At 39.0% G+C, this 16944-nt stretch overlaps 1 protein-coding gene across 1 annotated transcript in view; it reads right to left on the reverse strand.

Moving 5' to 3' along the window:
- Positions 1-16944, reverse strand: part of LOC148481191 (vomeronasal type-2 receptor 26-like) — a 191242-nt gene that overhangs the window by 114554 nt on the left and 59744 nt on the right. Inside the window, exons 2-3 of the mRNA XM_088453810.1 lie at positions 8721-9012; positions 4640-4931 (exon numbers count right to left, since the gene is read on the reverse strand). Of these exons, the coding sequence (XP_088309936.1) occupies positions 4640-4931; positions 8721-9012 (584 nt within the window). The remainder of the gene's footprint in view (positions 1-4639; positions 4932-8720; positions 9013-16944) is intronic.

Genomic DNA, 16944 nt, shown 5'->3' on the forward strand with positions numbered 1-16944 from the left:
AATTTTTGGGGTGCTATTCCAGATAAGGAATAAATTATCGATGTATCAACTGTAGAGCACCAGGTTTGCCGCATAGGGCCCATCCTCCACATGGTGAGACTCAAAGTCTCCCATGTAGAGGTTGGCATAAGTAAGGGCAAACCTGGTGCCCATCGTGGTTCCAATGGTCTGCAGATAATATATTTCTTGAAATAAAAAATAATTTTGTTATAAAATGAACTGTATTATTTCTAAAATAAATCCTATATGTGATTGAATTAAATCCCCATGTTTATTCTGTCTGGCACGCATCACTTTTAAACCTAAATCGTGTGGGATAATAGCATATAGTGCAGAAACATCTAGAGTTAAAAAAACATAACTGTTCTGCCATGTGATACCTTGCATCTTCTTAAGAAAGTGAGTGGTGTCTTAAATGTGAGAATTTAAATAAGAAACCCATGGTTGTAAGAAAATATCTACATACAATGACAGATTGGAACAAAGGTTGTTGAAATCCGAAATAATGGGTCAACCGGGGGAGTTTGTGAGGGATTTGTGCAACTTGAGTAAATAATAAAAAATAGAGGTGGCGGTATATGGTTTAAAAAGGAATTTTCTCTCCTCCCTGGATATGACTCCCTCCAACAGTGCCCTATCTAGGATCTTCAATAAATCATCCAGGAAACCTTATGTGGGATTCAAGCTAAGAACCTTACAAAAAAGGTCATCCTTGAGTTGTCTCAATGATTCATTAATATAGTCCTCCCTAATGAGGATGACCAGACCTCCCCCTTTATCAGCTTCTCTTATGACTATGGAATTATCTTTAGATAGATTTCGAATAGCTCTTTTTTCCCATTTGTTCAGACTCAACTTTATGTTGTTTCTATTCTTATTCAAGCAGGTTTCTGATTGTGGATTTGTAGAAAAAATATATTTTTTTTCTTCCAGTCCACATGGGAAAAAAATTCAGATTTATTTTTAATCTTGTATTTATCCACTGTTTTATAAATTGGGAGGATTATATCATTAGGGGGGTTTGTGATGGATTCTTCAAATAGCTCTGTTAGTGCACCCAAGACTTCATGATCTTGTTGATCTAAAATGATTTGCATTCCATCTTCCTTATTCTTTTCAAGGTTTTATTGCAGAAGTATCTCCTGCAGCATAATATTCTGGTGAAACAATTTAGCTCATGAAAAAGGTCGAACATGTTAGGTTCTGCCGATGGGGGAAATTTGAAACCTTTGCCTTACAGAGATATTTCTTCAGTTTTAAGTTTCCTGGATGATAAATTGATACTTTTTTCTGAATTAATTAGTATGCATTTTTTTTCTTTTTATGTTGAATATTTCACCCCCCTTTAAATCCTTTGTGCTTTTCGCGGTTGATCTTTTTAATATACAGGGATTTGAATGGTTTCTCAAGTTGGGGTCTGTTTTCATGGATAAAAAATGCTGGTTTATATTTTCTCTTTTTCATTGATTGTCAGATGATCAAATTATTTTGGTCTGGTTCCTAGATTGCAATTAGTATTTATTGTGTGGGGGTTTTGGTACATCTTATTCCCCTTAATTTTTGTTACTCTGTATGGTGAGGGAGCATAAGTATTAAATCTTTTTATAGGTCTATGCTGCCCTATAACTCTATAGTCATTCCTGTTTTGCAAAAATGGTTTTGGACAGGATTATGATCGTGAAAGGTTCTAATCTCACCCCTTCTGTAGTCTTCCTGATCTCTTTTAAATTTATCTATTTACTATTGATAGGGGGGTCACACACATATGGGGGCACACACACTTACACCTCTCACAGACAACAACAGCACCCCTGACACAGCACTCCTCACACACACAGGGGACACACACTTACTGCTAACAGGGGGCTCAAACACACATATGGGGGCAAACACACACACTCTGACACATCTTGCAGACAACAACAGCACCCCTGACAAAGCACTATTCCCACACCTTGGCTGGGGGTCACACACACACTGGCAAGAGTCATACTCACATGGCTGGAGAAAATAGAGTCAGAAGACTAAGTGCCTGATTCAGCATGCATCGCAGCTGTAACAGCATGTGCAGATTGACCAATGGTGCATCCTGTACATGTGTATGCACTGCAGTGTGTGAATTAGCATTGCAATCACACTGCAATCACCTACACAGATAGATAGCCAATGTAGACCATGGGATGGGACTTCAGCATTTGAGGGTGGTGACGGGGAGTGGTCGGAGAAATGCATGTGTGCCAGTCCATTTAAACAATGTTGCATGGGTATGCATAAATTAGCTACTGCGACCACATATGCAGCGTGAGTACTCACAGCTTGCGATGAGGTTAGAAATTTCTGAGTAATGCCAGACCTGTTGTAATTGTGCGTGAGGGGCCAATCTTAGTTGATGTTCCCGATGTATATGCAGGACCACAAGATATTATGGTAAAATGACCTAGAATTGTCAGTACTCAAATGTCTCATTAGCTACATTATACAATGAGTTGACTATCCAGACAATGAGCGCTTACATTAGAATATTGAACAATTTAAAACATATAAATTAACAATAAAACAAGAGAAAATAAATAAAAATGCATTCATATAAACAGTATATAAAAGATATACACATAATAAAATTCAGCTGGTAATTTAAGCACTAATTGCTCTACTACAGATTAGAACACAATCCAAATAATGGATACACCTCTGCAGTAGGTGTCTCAAGTATGTGTCAGTGTTAAACAACCTGTGCTCTAACACTTCTGGCATGGAGATGAATAGTTTTGCTACCTCTATTAAGCTATTTTTTTATTGCTCTAGTATGGATCCAGGTCCCAAAAAGCTGTAAAACATGAATGAAGCTCATACTGTTTAGTCTTTCACACCAGAGTAATATAATTTAATACTTGAGCTGGAACATGATATCCATATAGTCACTTTTATTTTCTAATATTTAGCAGAGATTTTCATTAGCATAAGCAGACAGTTTGTATCATAAAATCAACAATGAATGTTTCAAGTAGTTTTAACTCATCGTCCAGGAAGACAGCACTGTAGGAGGTGAGTATTATTGACTAAATGCCTGATTCAGACCCCGACGCTAAACCGCGGATGCATGCTATTGCCGACAATCACTCGTTTACTCATGCCTTTGCATCAATCTGTGCATGCACAAGTCACTCATTGTGCTAGGAAATTGTGCGCTTGTAATACACAGACTGGATGCTAATTTGAGTGACAGTGCTATTTGTCGGTGGTAACAGGGGAAGGTGCTTGTGAACGGGGGAGTAGTGCTGCGAATGCAGGCATGTCTGGGCAGCTAAACGGCATTTTAAGGGTGTGCATTTTTAGCAAAGAAGTGTCAAATGGGTCCTAAAGCAAGTCCCAACACATTTTCCTTAAAATAACAATTTATTGAATGCTGTGTGAAAAAATAAAAATCACACACCCTATTGCATAGGAAAAAAACCTGAGCCACAGTGTTTTTCAAAATTACACTTGCAATTGGATATGCCCCATACAGCTGACTATGAGTCAGAATCAGAAAATAAAATGAATTTCAGGAACTTAAATAAAATGTTAACAAACAGACAAAAACATGGTACCATAATTTCTAAAACTACCTCCATGTTTTTTGTTTATGTTGTTAGGATACCCAGCCCACTCTGTGACTAATACAGACATACACTATATGGACAAAAGTATGTGGCCACACCTGTTGATTATTGATTTCAGGAGTTTTATTCAGACTTGTTGCCACAGGTGTATAAAAACAAACACCAAGCCATGCAGTCTCCATTTACAAACATTTGTGATACAAAATGGGTCATTCTAAAGAGCTCAGTGACTTCACACGTGGTACTGTGATAGGATGCCACCTTTGCAATAAGACAATTCATGAAACTTCATCCCTGCTGGATAATCCATGGTCACCTGTAAGTGGTATTATTAGAAAGTGGAAGCATTTAGCCAAGAAATGAAAGACCACTTAAAATCACAGAGCGGGGTTAACGACTGCTAAGATGCATGCTGTGCAAAAGTCACCAACACTCTGCTGTTTCAATAGATGTGGCAACAGTTTGGGGAAGGTCCTTTTCTATTCCAAAATGACTATACCCCAGTGCACAAAGCAAGAACTTCAAATACATGCTTTGATGAGTTTGGTGTGAAAGAACTTGACTGCTGACTTCAATCACATCGAGCACCTTTGGGATGAACTGGTATGGAGATTGCAAGCCAGGCCTTCTCATCCAACATCATTGCCTGACCTAATAAATGCTCTACAGAATGAATGGGACAAATTCACACAGAAACACTCCAAAATCTTGTTGCAAGCCTTCCAAGAAGAGTAGAAGCTGTTATAGCTGGAAAAGGAAGACCAACTTCATATTAAAGTTTTTTATTTGAATACTATGTCCTTACAGTTCTTGTTAGAGTAATGGTCAGGTGTCCAGTATACGTTGGAATTAAAAAATACACTACACTTTGTATAATGCATATTAAAGCTGGTTAAGTGCTATTTATGGTATGCCCTCTTCATGGACTGGCCACACTCACTCGAAAATCAAGCATTTGGAAACCTCTCTCTAGAAATTATGCATTTGCCCCTGAATATTTATCTTGGCTGAAACTAATAAAGATTGGTGTCACTTACCTGTGCATACCCATATATATCCAACAATTGTGCCATAGGAATGGTGGTGAAAGAATTGAGATCTCCAATAAAACCAACCACTTTACCATGTTCCCTACATGAGTAATTTGGAATTAATTTCTTGTGTCCAGATAATATATCTAAGACATGAGTTACAGATTTCATCTGATATCCACAAGAATCATACAAATCATAGCCCAGAGTAATATTGGGAAGAATATCTGGATTCCTGTTAATCTCATTAATTGCAAAAATAAAAGCCCTGTGGTGCTTGTACTTTTTGTGGTTAACACTGTTTCAACAAAAAAATATTACGTAAATGTTTAGTAATACATGCAATCACAGAGGGAAAGCACAAACGTGAGAATAGTAAAAAAAACACAATATTTAATAAAATCTGCTCACATACATCAAAGTTAGAAGTTTCACATGTGATCTGGTGGGTCTGTAAACTTAGCCGGACATCTTCCGTACTCAGCGACCAGTAATACATGTTAAATTGTTTATTTTCAGAAGGTTCAATAAAAAAATAACAAATAATGTATTATTATTAAAAATAAAAGTATAGGAAAAAAAATTTAAATTATTACTGCAGATTGCAAAAAGGTGGTCTTGAGATAGACCTTTAATATTGAAATGATTCTCTAAAAACAAACATGATAAAAACATGTATTACTAAATCAAAAACAACATTTGCAGTATTAGGGCCTTTACTGCCCATAGCAAATACAAAAGTGAAAGACACCTAAATCTTGGAGGGAGCCAGAGGAACAACTGCAGCGCTAATGTAACGAAGTAACTGATAATGTTTGAGTTATAAAAACAGAAGTAAAAAAGGCATAATGAGAAACTTATGATGCTAATGTGAACAAAAATATACATTAAAACACAGTAAACCATAGAATTGAATATCTAAGTTGTCCTAGGATACTTAGGTGACTAAAGTTTCATATAGTCTCAATGGATTGCGTACATTTTTATAACAAATTACATTTAATAGTAAAGTATGGATTTAGATAACTAGATGTGGTGATTCAAAGGCAGATTGGACAACTGGGACAGTTGGAAAGTTCCCGCTGATCCGGTCCCATCCTCCCCTCTGTCGGACTGGCTAACATTGCCTGCCTGCTTGGGTCGGCAGCCATGCTTATGGTATTTGTGTTTCACTGAGGAAAGCAAACCGATAGCTGTTGCCCTACCTTCCCACCTCACAAGACCATTGGCCAACCAATGACTTCCTTGCACCTATTGGTGAGCAGTATCAGCAGCAGCACCTGGAGCTGGGGACTCAGCATCTCAGCCTTGGAGAGATAAGAGGCAGCAGGTCCAGTTTAGCAGTAGCAACTCACACTCAGCCATTGGAGTAGAGGTCAAGATCATCACCCCAGAAGACATTATTTTGATTTCATGTTGCACTACACAACTCTGCTGAGCATCACTGCCTGTCCATGGAGCCAGGGTATCCCAAATAGCCCCCAGCAGGGAGACAGGGCCCCCCCACCCCAAAAATATTATTTTCAATTTATATATAGCTGTGGGTCCCTGCTTGAGGCCTACCACCCCACTGTTATTGTCTGTGTTTTATATATATATATATATATATATATATATAGAGAGAGAGAGAGAGAGAGAGAGAGAGAGAGAGAGAGAGTTATAGTGTATGTCCATTCACTGTAATCTTTATGCATCTTCATCTATATTGTACTACATACATGAATCTAAATCCATCTATATAGTATGGGATGTCGTCAATATCCCAACCATGGGGATTCTGGCACACAGAATGCTGGCCCTGGAATCTGGCATCCTGACCACCGGAATCTTGAAGATAAGTAGCTGGTCACTCCCCTTAAAGGTCAGCTACAGATTGGAGTTTTGTAACCTCATTTTATCTGGCCTCCCACGTCTCTCCACTCCAATCTGTTCTCAATGCTGCTGCTTGGCTCACCTTCCTCTCCAAATGTTCTACATCTGCAACCCTCTTCTACAAGCCCTACACTGGCTCCCCTTCCACTTTAGAAACCAATTAAATTTCTTACACTCATTTCCAAAGCCATCTCCCAAACCTCTCCCTTTTATATCTCTGATCTCATCTCACTTCACATTCCTTCCCACTTTCTTCACTAAAAAAATACATGCTGCCTCTCTTGCCAACTGATTACTACTTCACATTCCCATCTCCAAGATTTTGCCCATGCTGCTCCCTTCCTCTGGAGCTCTCTCCCTCTCCCTATAAGACTCTGCACCTCTCTACAAATATTCAAACTAGCTATAAAAACCCACTACTTCAAATCTCAAGCTTTCATCCTAACCTGCTGTTCCATGCTTCTTCCTCACTGTCTACCCCATGTGTGACACCCCTATCTGTATGCCCCTCTACTTTGAATGTAAGCTCTCATGAGCAGTGCCATCTTCCCTCATGTACTTCTCCTTCCCTTTCATCTACTCAAAACTCCCCACAAGGATGATTGGTTGCTGATGCCTGTTTATAAACCGTGTCTTTGACCTGCATTTTTTTGTACTGTAAGTTGATGTTTTTTGTTTGCTCATTTATTTATGTACATTTTTAGGTGCAGCAGAAGCCTAGTGGGGCCATATAAATAAAGGATAATAATAAAGAGAAAGGCACATACAGAGCAACCCCATGCCCAGCACCACACTTTCCACCAGCACCATGCACACCTGCATCCCTGGGGAGGGATGGTGTCTGGGATGCTGTTGCTGCAACCACTGTTTTAAGCATTGGTGCTGTTCAATGATAGTGGATGACCGCATGTGGAGCATGAAAACTGAAGAGGTGATCTGCCACTTCCCGGGATATGGGATTGCTCTGGGAAAATGGGCAACCCCCATCCAACTGTAAGGCTCCCCAGCACAGACATTCAAGTGGGGTGGTGTCATAGCTTCCATGTCTAATTACATCCCCTTTCACAGTCAACACATAACCTCATACACTGTCTTTCTTTCACATCATCCTGACATTTGGCCGACATTCCTGTGTGACTAGATCATGCAGCCCACCAAGAAACTCTGCAGTCTGGCTGGACCAAATTGCAATATAGAGCACCTATCCTTGTGTATCAATGCCTATTTCCCTATAGATTGTAGGTTTGCGAGCAGGGCCTTCCTACCTTTATAGCTGTCTATTATTACCCAGTTTTGTTCTATTAATGTTCCAATTGTAAAGTGCAATGGAACATGCAGTGCTATCTAAGAAACTGTTAATAAATAAACAAATAAAATAAATTGGTCACGCAGCTTCTAATCTGTGCCCCTAGCCTAGCACCCACACATTTTTAAACATGCAAGTTCCTCTAATGTAGCACTAATGCTAACACCACTGAGCTGCTACCTAATAGCATGTGCTATCTTAGGTGGATTACTGCTATACTAAGGTACGCCTTTAAGCCTGGGGGTAACTGCAACTTGTAAGCATAGAAAATCTCTCTTTTCTTTGCTAACCAAGGAGAATGGTCATTCTCAACATTGCTTATCCAGCTGGTATGTAAAAGGTACCCAGGTGCCAATGACCCTGTGACCAGGGACCCAAGCACTGGCCTCAGTATGTCATGGTGTGTCCCTCTAGAAACTTCTACAGTGCAGGCAGACTGAAGCAGCTTGCAGTCTCTCTGTTGATGCCTTGATTGAAGTCAAAGGCAACAACATTTAAATACAATATTAAAAGGCTGGAGACAGCCTAAGAACCCAGCTCCTTCGGGCATTAGTTTAAACTGGGTTAGGCAGGGTATAAAGGGGGAGGAGCCAACTTAAATTTGTTAGAAATTTAAAGTGCCAGACACCACTGATCACCCATTTATATGCCCAGAGTAACTCCAGTGTCCCATAGAGGATGAATGAGGAAGTGATTTAGATCAAATTAAAATTTTTATTACATTGGTAGTTTTACATTTCCATATATACCATATATCAAAGTAATGAAGATTCATAAGTCAGTGCAGAACTATTATTAACATGAAATATTCTCTGAACTACAGATGGGTGACCTTCATAGTAATGACCTGAGATCATATTCTGCAGTTGGTAAATACAATGTACAGTATACATTCGGTATGTCACTTACCCTGCACATATTAGATTCTCTACAAAACCATTAGATTGCAATGATTGTACCCAGTCATGGACTGTGAATATTCCACCTATAATGATATCTCCTTCCTTGGAATATTTATATGGAAATATAAATGGAGCCCGTTCAGAAATACGACATCCAGGCCATGAGCTCGGTGTCTCAGATTTGCCGAGTGAAATACTCAGGAAGAACAACCAAATTACTGGGAGTAAAATTTTAAATACAAAGATAAATGATGGAAGAAATGTCCTCTTCTCTCCACCTCCACACTGACAACAGAAGTCTGAGGAAATATAGAAGAAACACATATAGCACAGGTAGTTATAACCCAGAGTGGATGCTATTATTACGTAGCATTAGGGACACCAGTACAGAGGAGCCTTGCTGTTCTAAGAGGCATGGATGGGACCAGCATTGGGAGGGTGTGCTGGTTCCTGTAGTGCTATTTGGATGTCTCTGGGGTTTCTCCAGGTGAGTTGACTCTCAAATTAAATATATCTATCTATGTATGTGCTGTCATCATGACCCGGATCGTGCCATTTACACTGCATGGTGGCACAGGAAAGACTTGTGGTCAACCATGCAAGCTACCAGAGTTGGATCCCCGGGTCCCTGGACCTGGGTGAATCCATTTACACTGACAAAAATTTCAGGTTGATGTGCTTTCAGGTACATCAACCCAGGATTTTTAAGTCGGTGTAAAAGGATAGAACAAAGTCCTCTGGATTTTATTATCATGTAGTATCCAAGCCTTTTTGCTGTTTATTGCAGTAACCTGGAGGGAAACTTTTTTCTTTATTTACATAGTCCAGAGTAAACCCCTTTACTATCACCTATGAAAAACCATTAGGTTGATATGAGCAACCACTATTTTGTATTGCTAGTGTGAGACATTACTCTGAATCATGACCTCATTTACTGTTGTAAGCAAGTCACTTTGTGTATTATAAAAATGTCTTCTGCTACAATTGTGTGTTCATATGTAGTGATAACATTAACTTGAACTTACAGACCCATGCTCTGGAAATTAAAATCAGGGACATTTACATACAATAAAGCACACCTCTTAGATATAGGTCATATTTATAAATAAAAGTATCTATATATTAAGTGCCATCACAGTGTACAGTATGTCTCTCCTATTTAATTGAAATACAATATTATATATATGCACACATGCTTACACACACAGACACAAACAAATGATTGTGCCCTTAGATTAAGGATGAATCAAATAAAACTGAATTATCAATGGATAATTCTGAAGGGGGGGCATGGTCATGATGTGTTCTGAACTCTTTCTAAGTAGAGTGTTCTGGACCATTTTATGGAGGATATTTGAAAGATGCCATGTTATTGGATCCTTTAGAGAAAATAATTAATGCAGATTTACAGTATATCTGTGGCTGCTGTACACCTGGAGTCATAAAAATAAAAGATATTAATACATGAGTTATACATCCTCTGTGGCTGCTAAAAACCTGATTATATCAGGATAGTAAAAATATCTCTGGTGAAGTCAAAATATTGGTGAAACGTGTTGGGTATTTTGAAAATAAATGTGATTTTCAGCAAAAATCTGTATTACTATTAATGTAAGCACCGAGTTTTAATTTTTAATTAATACATTTTATTAGACTAAAAGGCTGATTATTATATGTTGGGTGATCTTGGTGTGCTGGTTCTATTTCATAAGAAGGAGACCTAACCATCCCACTTACCCAGAAACCTACACCTCATGAAAGGAGATATAGCTGTGTTTGAAAAAGTTTGGAGCATAACTTGACAATATTTATATATAAGCACTCCCAGGGACAAAGTCTTTATGAATTTGTTTTTAAGACATTTGTGTTCTTTTGACCAACAAAGGACCACCCCTAAGGAAGCTGCTTATCTGTATATTGTGTATTCATTTACTGTGTATATATTTGCAAATATAGCGCAAATGTAGGATATATATATATATATATATGGGAATAGCTGATCCACCCCACCTCTTGGATCTTTGGTGGTGCCAGTAACTGCTGCAGGCAGGTTAAATTGTGAGGTGCTGCTGCTACCTCCACCCCACACACTGCTCCTGACAGATGGCTGCTCTCTGCAAATCTCTCTTGCTACCCCCATGGATCGAACACTGTTTCCTGGCCCCCTTGCAGATTCAGATGCAATAGTATCACCCCTAGCAGGATTACATCTATCTTGTACCTCACTTACTTGATAATGTTCTTCCTGACCTGGGCTGTGATAATCTATAAGTTTTGATTTTTTTTATACAGTATTGTTCTTCTGGCTAATTGCGATATTTGAAGGACCCTATTTTTTTTTCTTGTAAGCTCCCCTGTTTTACATCTACTGTGTTGATGCATTTTGTGGGGTAATAGCCATCATTTAGTGTTACTCCTGGGAGTCTGTTGCCCTCATGTGATTTTTAACTAGCTATCCACCTTGTCTATCATTAGAGATGTGTTCAAACCCCCGAGTTTTGATTTTGGTTCTAAATCATCATCATGTTTTGTTTTACCAACACCACCCTCATGTGTTTTGGTATTGTATCTGTATTTAAAAAATAAAAATATAGAAACAGCTAAAATCACATATTTTGGGCCGGTTTTTGTTCCTACAGTATTATTAACCTCAATAATATAAATTTCCAGTCAATTCCAGTCATTGTTGACCTCCTTACAATATTGTTTTCACCAATATAGGCCAAAGCCTGCAGCAAGCTGGCTGGCTAAACTAAGCAACAGAGCAGTGGCACAAACACACACCAGTTTAAAAGAATGAAGGACATTTATCAAACTTTGTCACATAGCAGTGGCAAACGGGATGGCTGTTTAATAAACTATAAAAAAAATTGTCATCTATGCAAAAAGACAGTTGCTAAAGCCCTAAAACAGAGCTTAGTGCAAAGAAAAGAGGTGCAAGATGGAATTTTCCCACCCACCTTTATATTATATATTAAAAGGGACATGCACAGTTTAACACACCAATCACTTCAGCGACAGGGACTGTCATTTTTGTGGCTGAAGTGGTGGGTTTGTTTGGGCCACCACAAAACATGCTATTAATAAAATTAAGGCAGCTAAAAGTGTTGTTAATGAACTCTTCTCTTAAGTAGCAAGATGTTATTATTGTTATCCTCATCATTTCCCTCATCCACCATTATAGAAGTCTCTGTACTTTAATGTTATTGCCGGTAAAGTCTTCCTCATGGAGCTTATAGTTCATTTTGATGAACATCAACTTTTCCACATTTTGAAGAAGTTTCTCTTTTCTCCAAATTGTCTTTTTTTCCATCCCAGCATTCAAAGTTACACTTATTTCTATGCAGTCATTAAAATAATTCTCCACTATTCTATGGATGGCATTTGTATCAGATTAATTTATGGTAGATGTGTCACTAATTTTGGGCAACTATTTTAGACCTGACCAGATATCAAAATGTTGTGTTGACTCATCCACATCACCAGTGGGTCAGTTTATCCTGACACCAGCAGTGGCTGAAAAAATGAAAGAAGGATTCAACATTGTGTCATGTGCCACTCAAGCTGACAACTTGCTCACCAGGAGCTCTTTGCATATTTTAAGATCTATGTCAGCCAGGTATAAAGACATAATGTATGACTTAAACCTACTATATTATCAAGCATGGTTGACAAAATGTTGTGATCCAATTTCACGATGTTGACAAACCTTGGATCCTGGCAAAGCAAATAAAGGACACGATCTATAAGTCTTACATATTTAGCAGAATCAAATTATTTTCAAATTTTATTACAGTTTTTTGAGCTGCATTTCCTAGGGGAATCAACTGACTTAGGGCCTGATTCAGACCCACTCGCTAGCGGCTGTCCGCTCGCAAGTGGGTCGATGTTATGCACTGAGCATGCGCACGACGGAGGGAGCTCCGTCGTGCGCATGCGCCAGATGCGACGAGCGAAGGAAAGTCCTTTGCTCGTTGTGTCCGACCAAAGGGGGCGTGCTGTCAATGTTGATTGACAGCACGCCCCCTTTGGTGGGCGTGCCGGGGGCGTGCCTCCCTAATGGGGGCGTTCCCACGGGAACGCCTCCCGTCAGAAGCCGGCCCACTGACATCACTAGTGATGTCAGTGGGAGTGATTTTGGCTCTGATAGAGCCAAAATCACTCCGGAGCTTGCGGTTTAAAACCTCAACCGCAGGCTCCGGCTCGCAATTTCGATGGTCGCTATGGTCTCGACCATCGCGGCCATCACAAAGCACGCTCGTATAGCCTGTGGATGGTGACCCACAGCTATACGAGCGTCCAGGAGGACGCTCCATGAAAATGGAGCCCGGCCCTCATTCAGAGCGTGCACTCTGCTCAGAGCGTACGGCTCTGAATGAGGGCCTTAATCTGCAAGTCTCTGAACTCACATCATAGGTGAATACTTTGAATGGTTTCAGGACTTTGCACAGTATAGAAAGTATTGTTCATTGTGCTGGACTAAGGTACATTCTCTCTCTTCTCCCTATGTCATGGCTTTCTGTGGATGTTTGGATGGCTTGTTGCTCTTCCTCCATTTGCTGAAGCATATAAGGGGGAATTTCACCTTGTTACTACCTCTTGCTTCAGTTAGTGGCTTGGCAAATTTAACTTTTATTACAGATGCTACATTTTTCTACATGCAGTTGCTGAATGGCCAACATGTCCAGAAATGTTTTGGGCCATAGACAAAATCTCCTGCAGACACCTATCATTTTGAAAAACATTCTGAACCAAGTTGATTGTGTGAGCAAAACATGGGACATGTTCAAATTGGTATCCAGACTATATATCCGACAATATCTAGATAGACACCAGTTGTTAGATAGTCAATACTGTAGGTTGACAGGTACAAAAAGTTGACAGGAACAAAAGGTCAACACATTAAAGGTCAACATGGAAAAAGGTTGACAGGTACAAATGGTCAACATAATCAAAATGTTGACATGAAAATGGTTGACACACAAATGACTAATAATTTTTTTTAGCTTTTTGGCACTTACAGGATGTCTAGGGTTTGGCACTTAACCCGACAGTAGGGTTAGGCACCAGAAATGAGGTTTAGAGCTAGGCACTAGAAGGGATGGTTAGGGTCAGGCACCTAGCCTGATGGTTAGGGTTAGGCACCAAAGGAAGGGTTAGGGTGAAGATTAGGGCTATAAAAAAACATGTGTTGACCATTTCCATGTTGACCTTTTGATACTGTCAACAATTTGTACCTGTTTATCTTCAATGTTGACCTTTTGTGTGTCAACCTTTTGTTTCTGTTGACCTATATCTCTTGTCAATCTAGACATTTGTCAACATTTCTACTGTCTGTCTTTTATAACATAACCATTAAAATTCAAATACTCTCATAATATTTGTGGCTTTATTAAAATTACAAATTTTGAGGAATGTGTAAGTGGGGTAAGCAATTTTCTATGACAACCCTTAAATTTTTCTAACAAGTTGACAACAGTATGCCACTTACTAAAGCTGGTGATACAGAGAGTAGCCTGCCTATAAATGAACTGGCAGTTTGTGTTACCTACTGCTGTTGCTGTCAAGATACATCCATCCAGTGTGCTGGCACAAATATGCAATCTTTAGTGTGACTAGTGTCACTTGTCCACATATCTGTTGTTAAGTAAAGAGTTTGTACAATGACATTTTGTAGGCCAATAATTACTTTTTTAATGTTCTAGTACATGCAAAGAATTGCTGATACAATGGAACGAAAATGGAATTTGGTACCAGGCACACAGGACCACAATTAACAGTCTAAAACCAGAAGCATTAATGGCAGATATTGGATGCAGATCTAATACTAGCATAGCTGTCATGGCTTCAGTGATCCACATTACAACTGGGTAAGAGCTGTTATATTCGCTTCCTCTTGCAAAAGATTTTTTAACAGTCAATTGATTTTTGAAACAATAGTATACTAATAAGAGTGCTATTAGAATAAATAATGTAATATATTACATTCATATAAATATATTTTGAGCCAAATGTAGTAGGTTTCAAATTTGCAAAAAATTAAAGTTTAGTGCTAAACTCGCATTTTTTACACACTCGCAAATGTAATAGAGTGTGACTATAGTAAAACTAGAATTTTTCTGGCTTTACTATAACTCACAAAAAACATCTTGCACCTAGATGTTTTCCCATTCTTCACTCGCTTCGCTCGCACATATTGCTGCCTCAGAACTCACAAAAACAATAGACCAGATTCAGGATAGTGAGTTTATCCTGATCAGGTCAGCGTAACACAGAACATGCACATATCCATGAGATACCTGCATGTTTCTGTGTGCACATAGAGTATGATTTTTTTTTTATCAAAACATGCATCTTCTCCCCAGAAGCATAACCAGCTCTGTACAACCTGTCCTGGTTCTAAAAATACAGGGGCCAAAATGCTTAGGGGGCCCCCATATTATAAGCACTAGCACAGGGCTTTTTTTCTTCAGTCCTAGTTGTGGAAATACAGGGGACAAAATGAGTATGGGTCCTCTGTAATTTCCACAACCAGCATCGAACTGTTTCTAGTTGTGGAGGGTAATGCCACAGTCAGGCAAACCATTTCACAGGGTTGCCTGGCCAAAGCATTACCCCTAACTGCTAGTCACCCCCAGCCAGGATTGCCTAGGGAGGTGGTGATACCCCCATTAAAGAGAACCACCTCTCCAATGCACCCCATGCCTAGCCTGATAGCCCAGGGTTATCTCCTACACCCCTGGCCAGTGGGTGCCAGGTTGATAGTATAGTGTGTTGTAAAATTTAGAAGTAAAAATATTGTTTTTAGCTGTGGAACAACAGGTCCCAGCAAGCCTGCCTGTGTACTGGAACTTGGAGAACCACAAGTACTAGCATGTGGGCCATTACGGTGCCTCCTGGTACCTGTAGTTCAACAGCAAAAGAAATACTTAAAAAATCACATTACACACACACTTTAACATTAAAAGTTTATTATAACATACATGCACACTCACATTTACTATCATACATACTCACCTAGTATCCCTGATGCCATTCGGTCCCCTTGTCCAGTAGTAATCCATAGGGTACCTGTAATAAAAAATCCATTACTCACCTCTATATTTAAATGTATAATGTCTAATCAAATTTTAGGCTCCATGACTACTTTATCCAAAACACTTGGGCAGATGATTAACAATCTTAACATGTGTTCTTTAAAAATATTCACAGGAGTTTATCAGAATTTAGTTTAAATAATTTTTTCTGTTAATTATAAAACATAACATGCTTTATTCTTATAATTAATAAATGTTTAATAATTTCAATCCCCTTGACAGTCAAAAATTTAGGATTCCCACTACAGTATGTTGTATGGGACTGATTGAACAGTGCAAGCAAGCAAACTACTGATTGCTGATTCCTGAGTAGTCACATGCAGACCCTTCAATGCCTTTAACCGATTGACAGGCAGAGGCATTTAAGTGGTGGTGTCGGTCGGCATTCCAAGAAATGGGGGCGTGTCCACCCTGTTTTCCACGAGTGGTAAGCCCATGATCTGCTTTAATCGATGCAGTGTACTGGGCTCGCAAGCTGGTACAATTAAGTAAACTTAGGTCTACTCAGCTGGCCGGTGGCTCAGTGTCTTCCAACATCGTGACCATCAATCACCAATGGTCATGATGGTGATCCTAGCCTAAAAATTCATTTGCAGTGCTGGGATCGCAAATGCAGCAGGCCCAAGTGTTTTGGATAAAGTACTCAGGGAGCCTATAATCACATGCAATGTGCTGTGTGAACCACGATTATTGTTTTTTATATCTAATTGTTTTTATATGAATATTGTTACATATGTGTTCAATTAAATATATAATATATTTTATTATATGATTTATTCTTATAGTGCTCTTTATATTTTATGCTCTGTTATACACTATACTGTTGTTATATTTGCTTCAGTGTTTACATAGTAGGAGCTGCTGGAATGGGCAAGGAGGTCATTAGAATAATTAACATATATATTAATATAACAATGCATTATTAGAGTTGGAATTCTTGTATTTACATCTTTTATTTGCTTTTTGAAGCTACTACTAGTGGTCTTCTTGATCCCCTTCTGGGATGAAGATCGGCCCTTAGCAGCAGCCTAGTGCTAAAGGCTTACTATAAGAAATCCTTTATAGAGGAGGACTCAGCCTTCACAATTGGATGCAGGACTACCTTTTATCATTAATGAGGAGATTGATGATGAA

The sequence above is a fragment of the Taudactylus pleione genome, unplaced genomic scaffold, assembly GCF_031769625.1.
Source record: "Taudactylus pleione unplaced genomic scaffold, aTauple2 ptg000592l, whole genome shotgun sequence".
Lineage (NCBI taxonomy): Eukaryota > Metazoa > Chordata > Amphibia > Anura > Myobatrachidae > Taudactylus > Taudactylus pleione.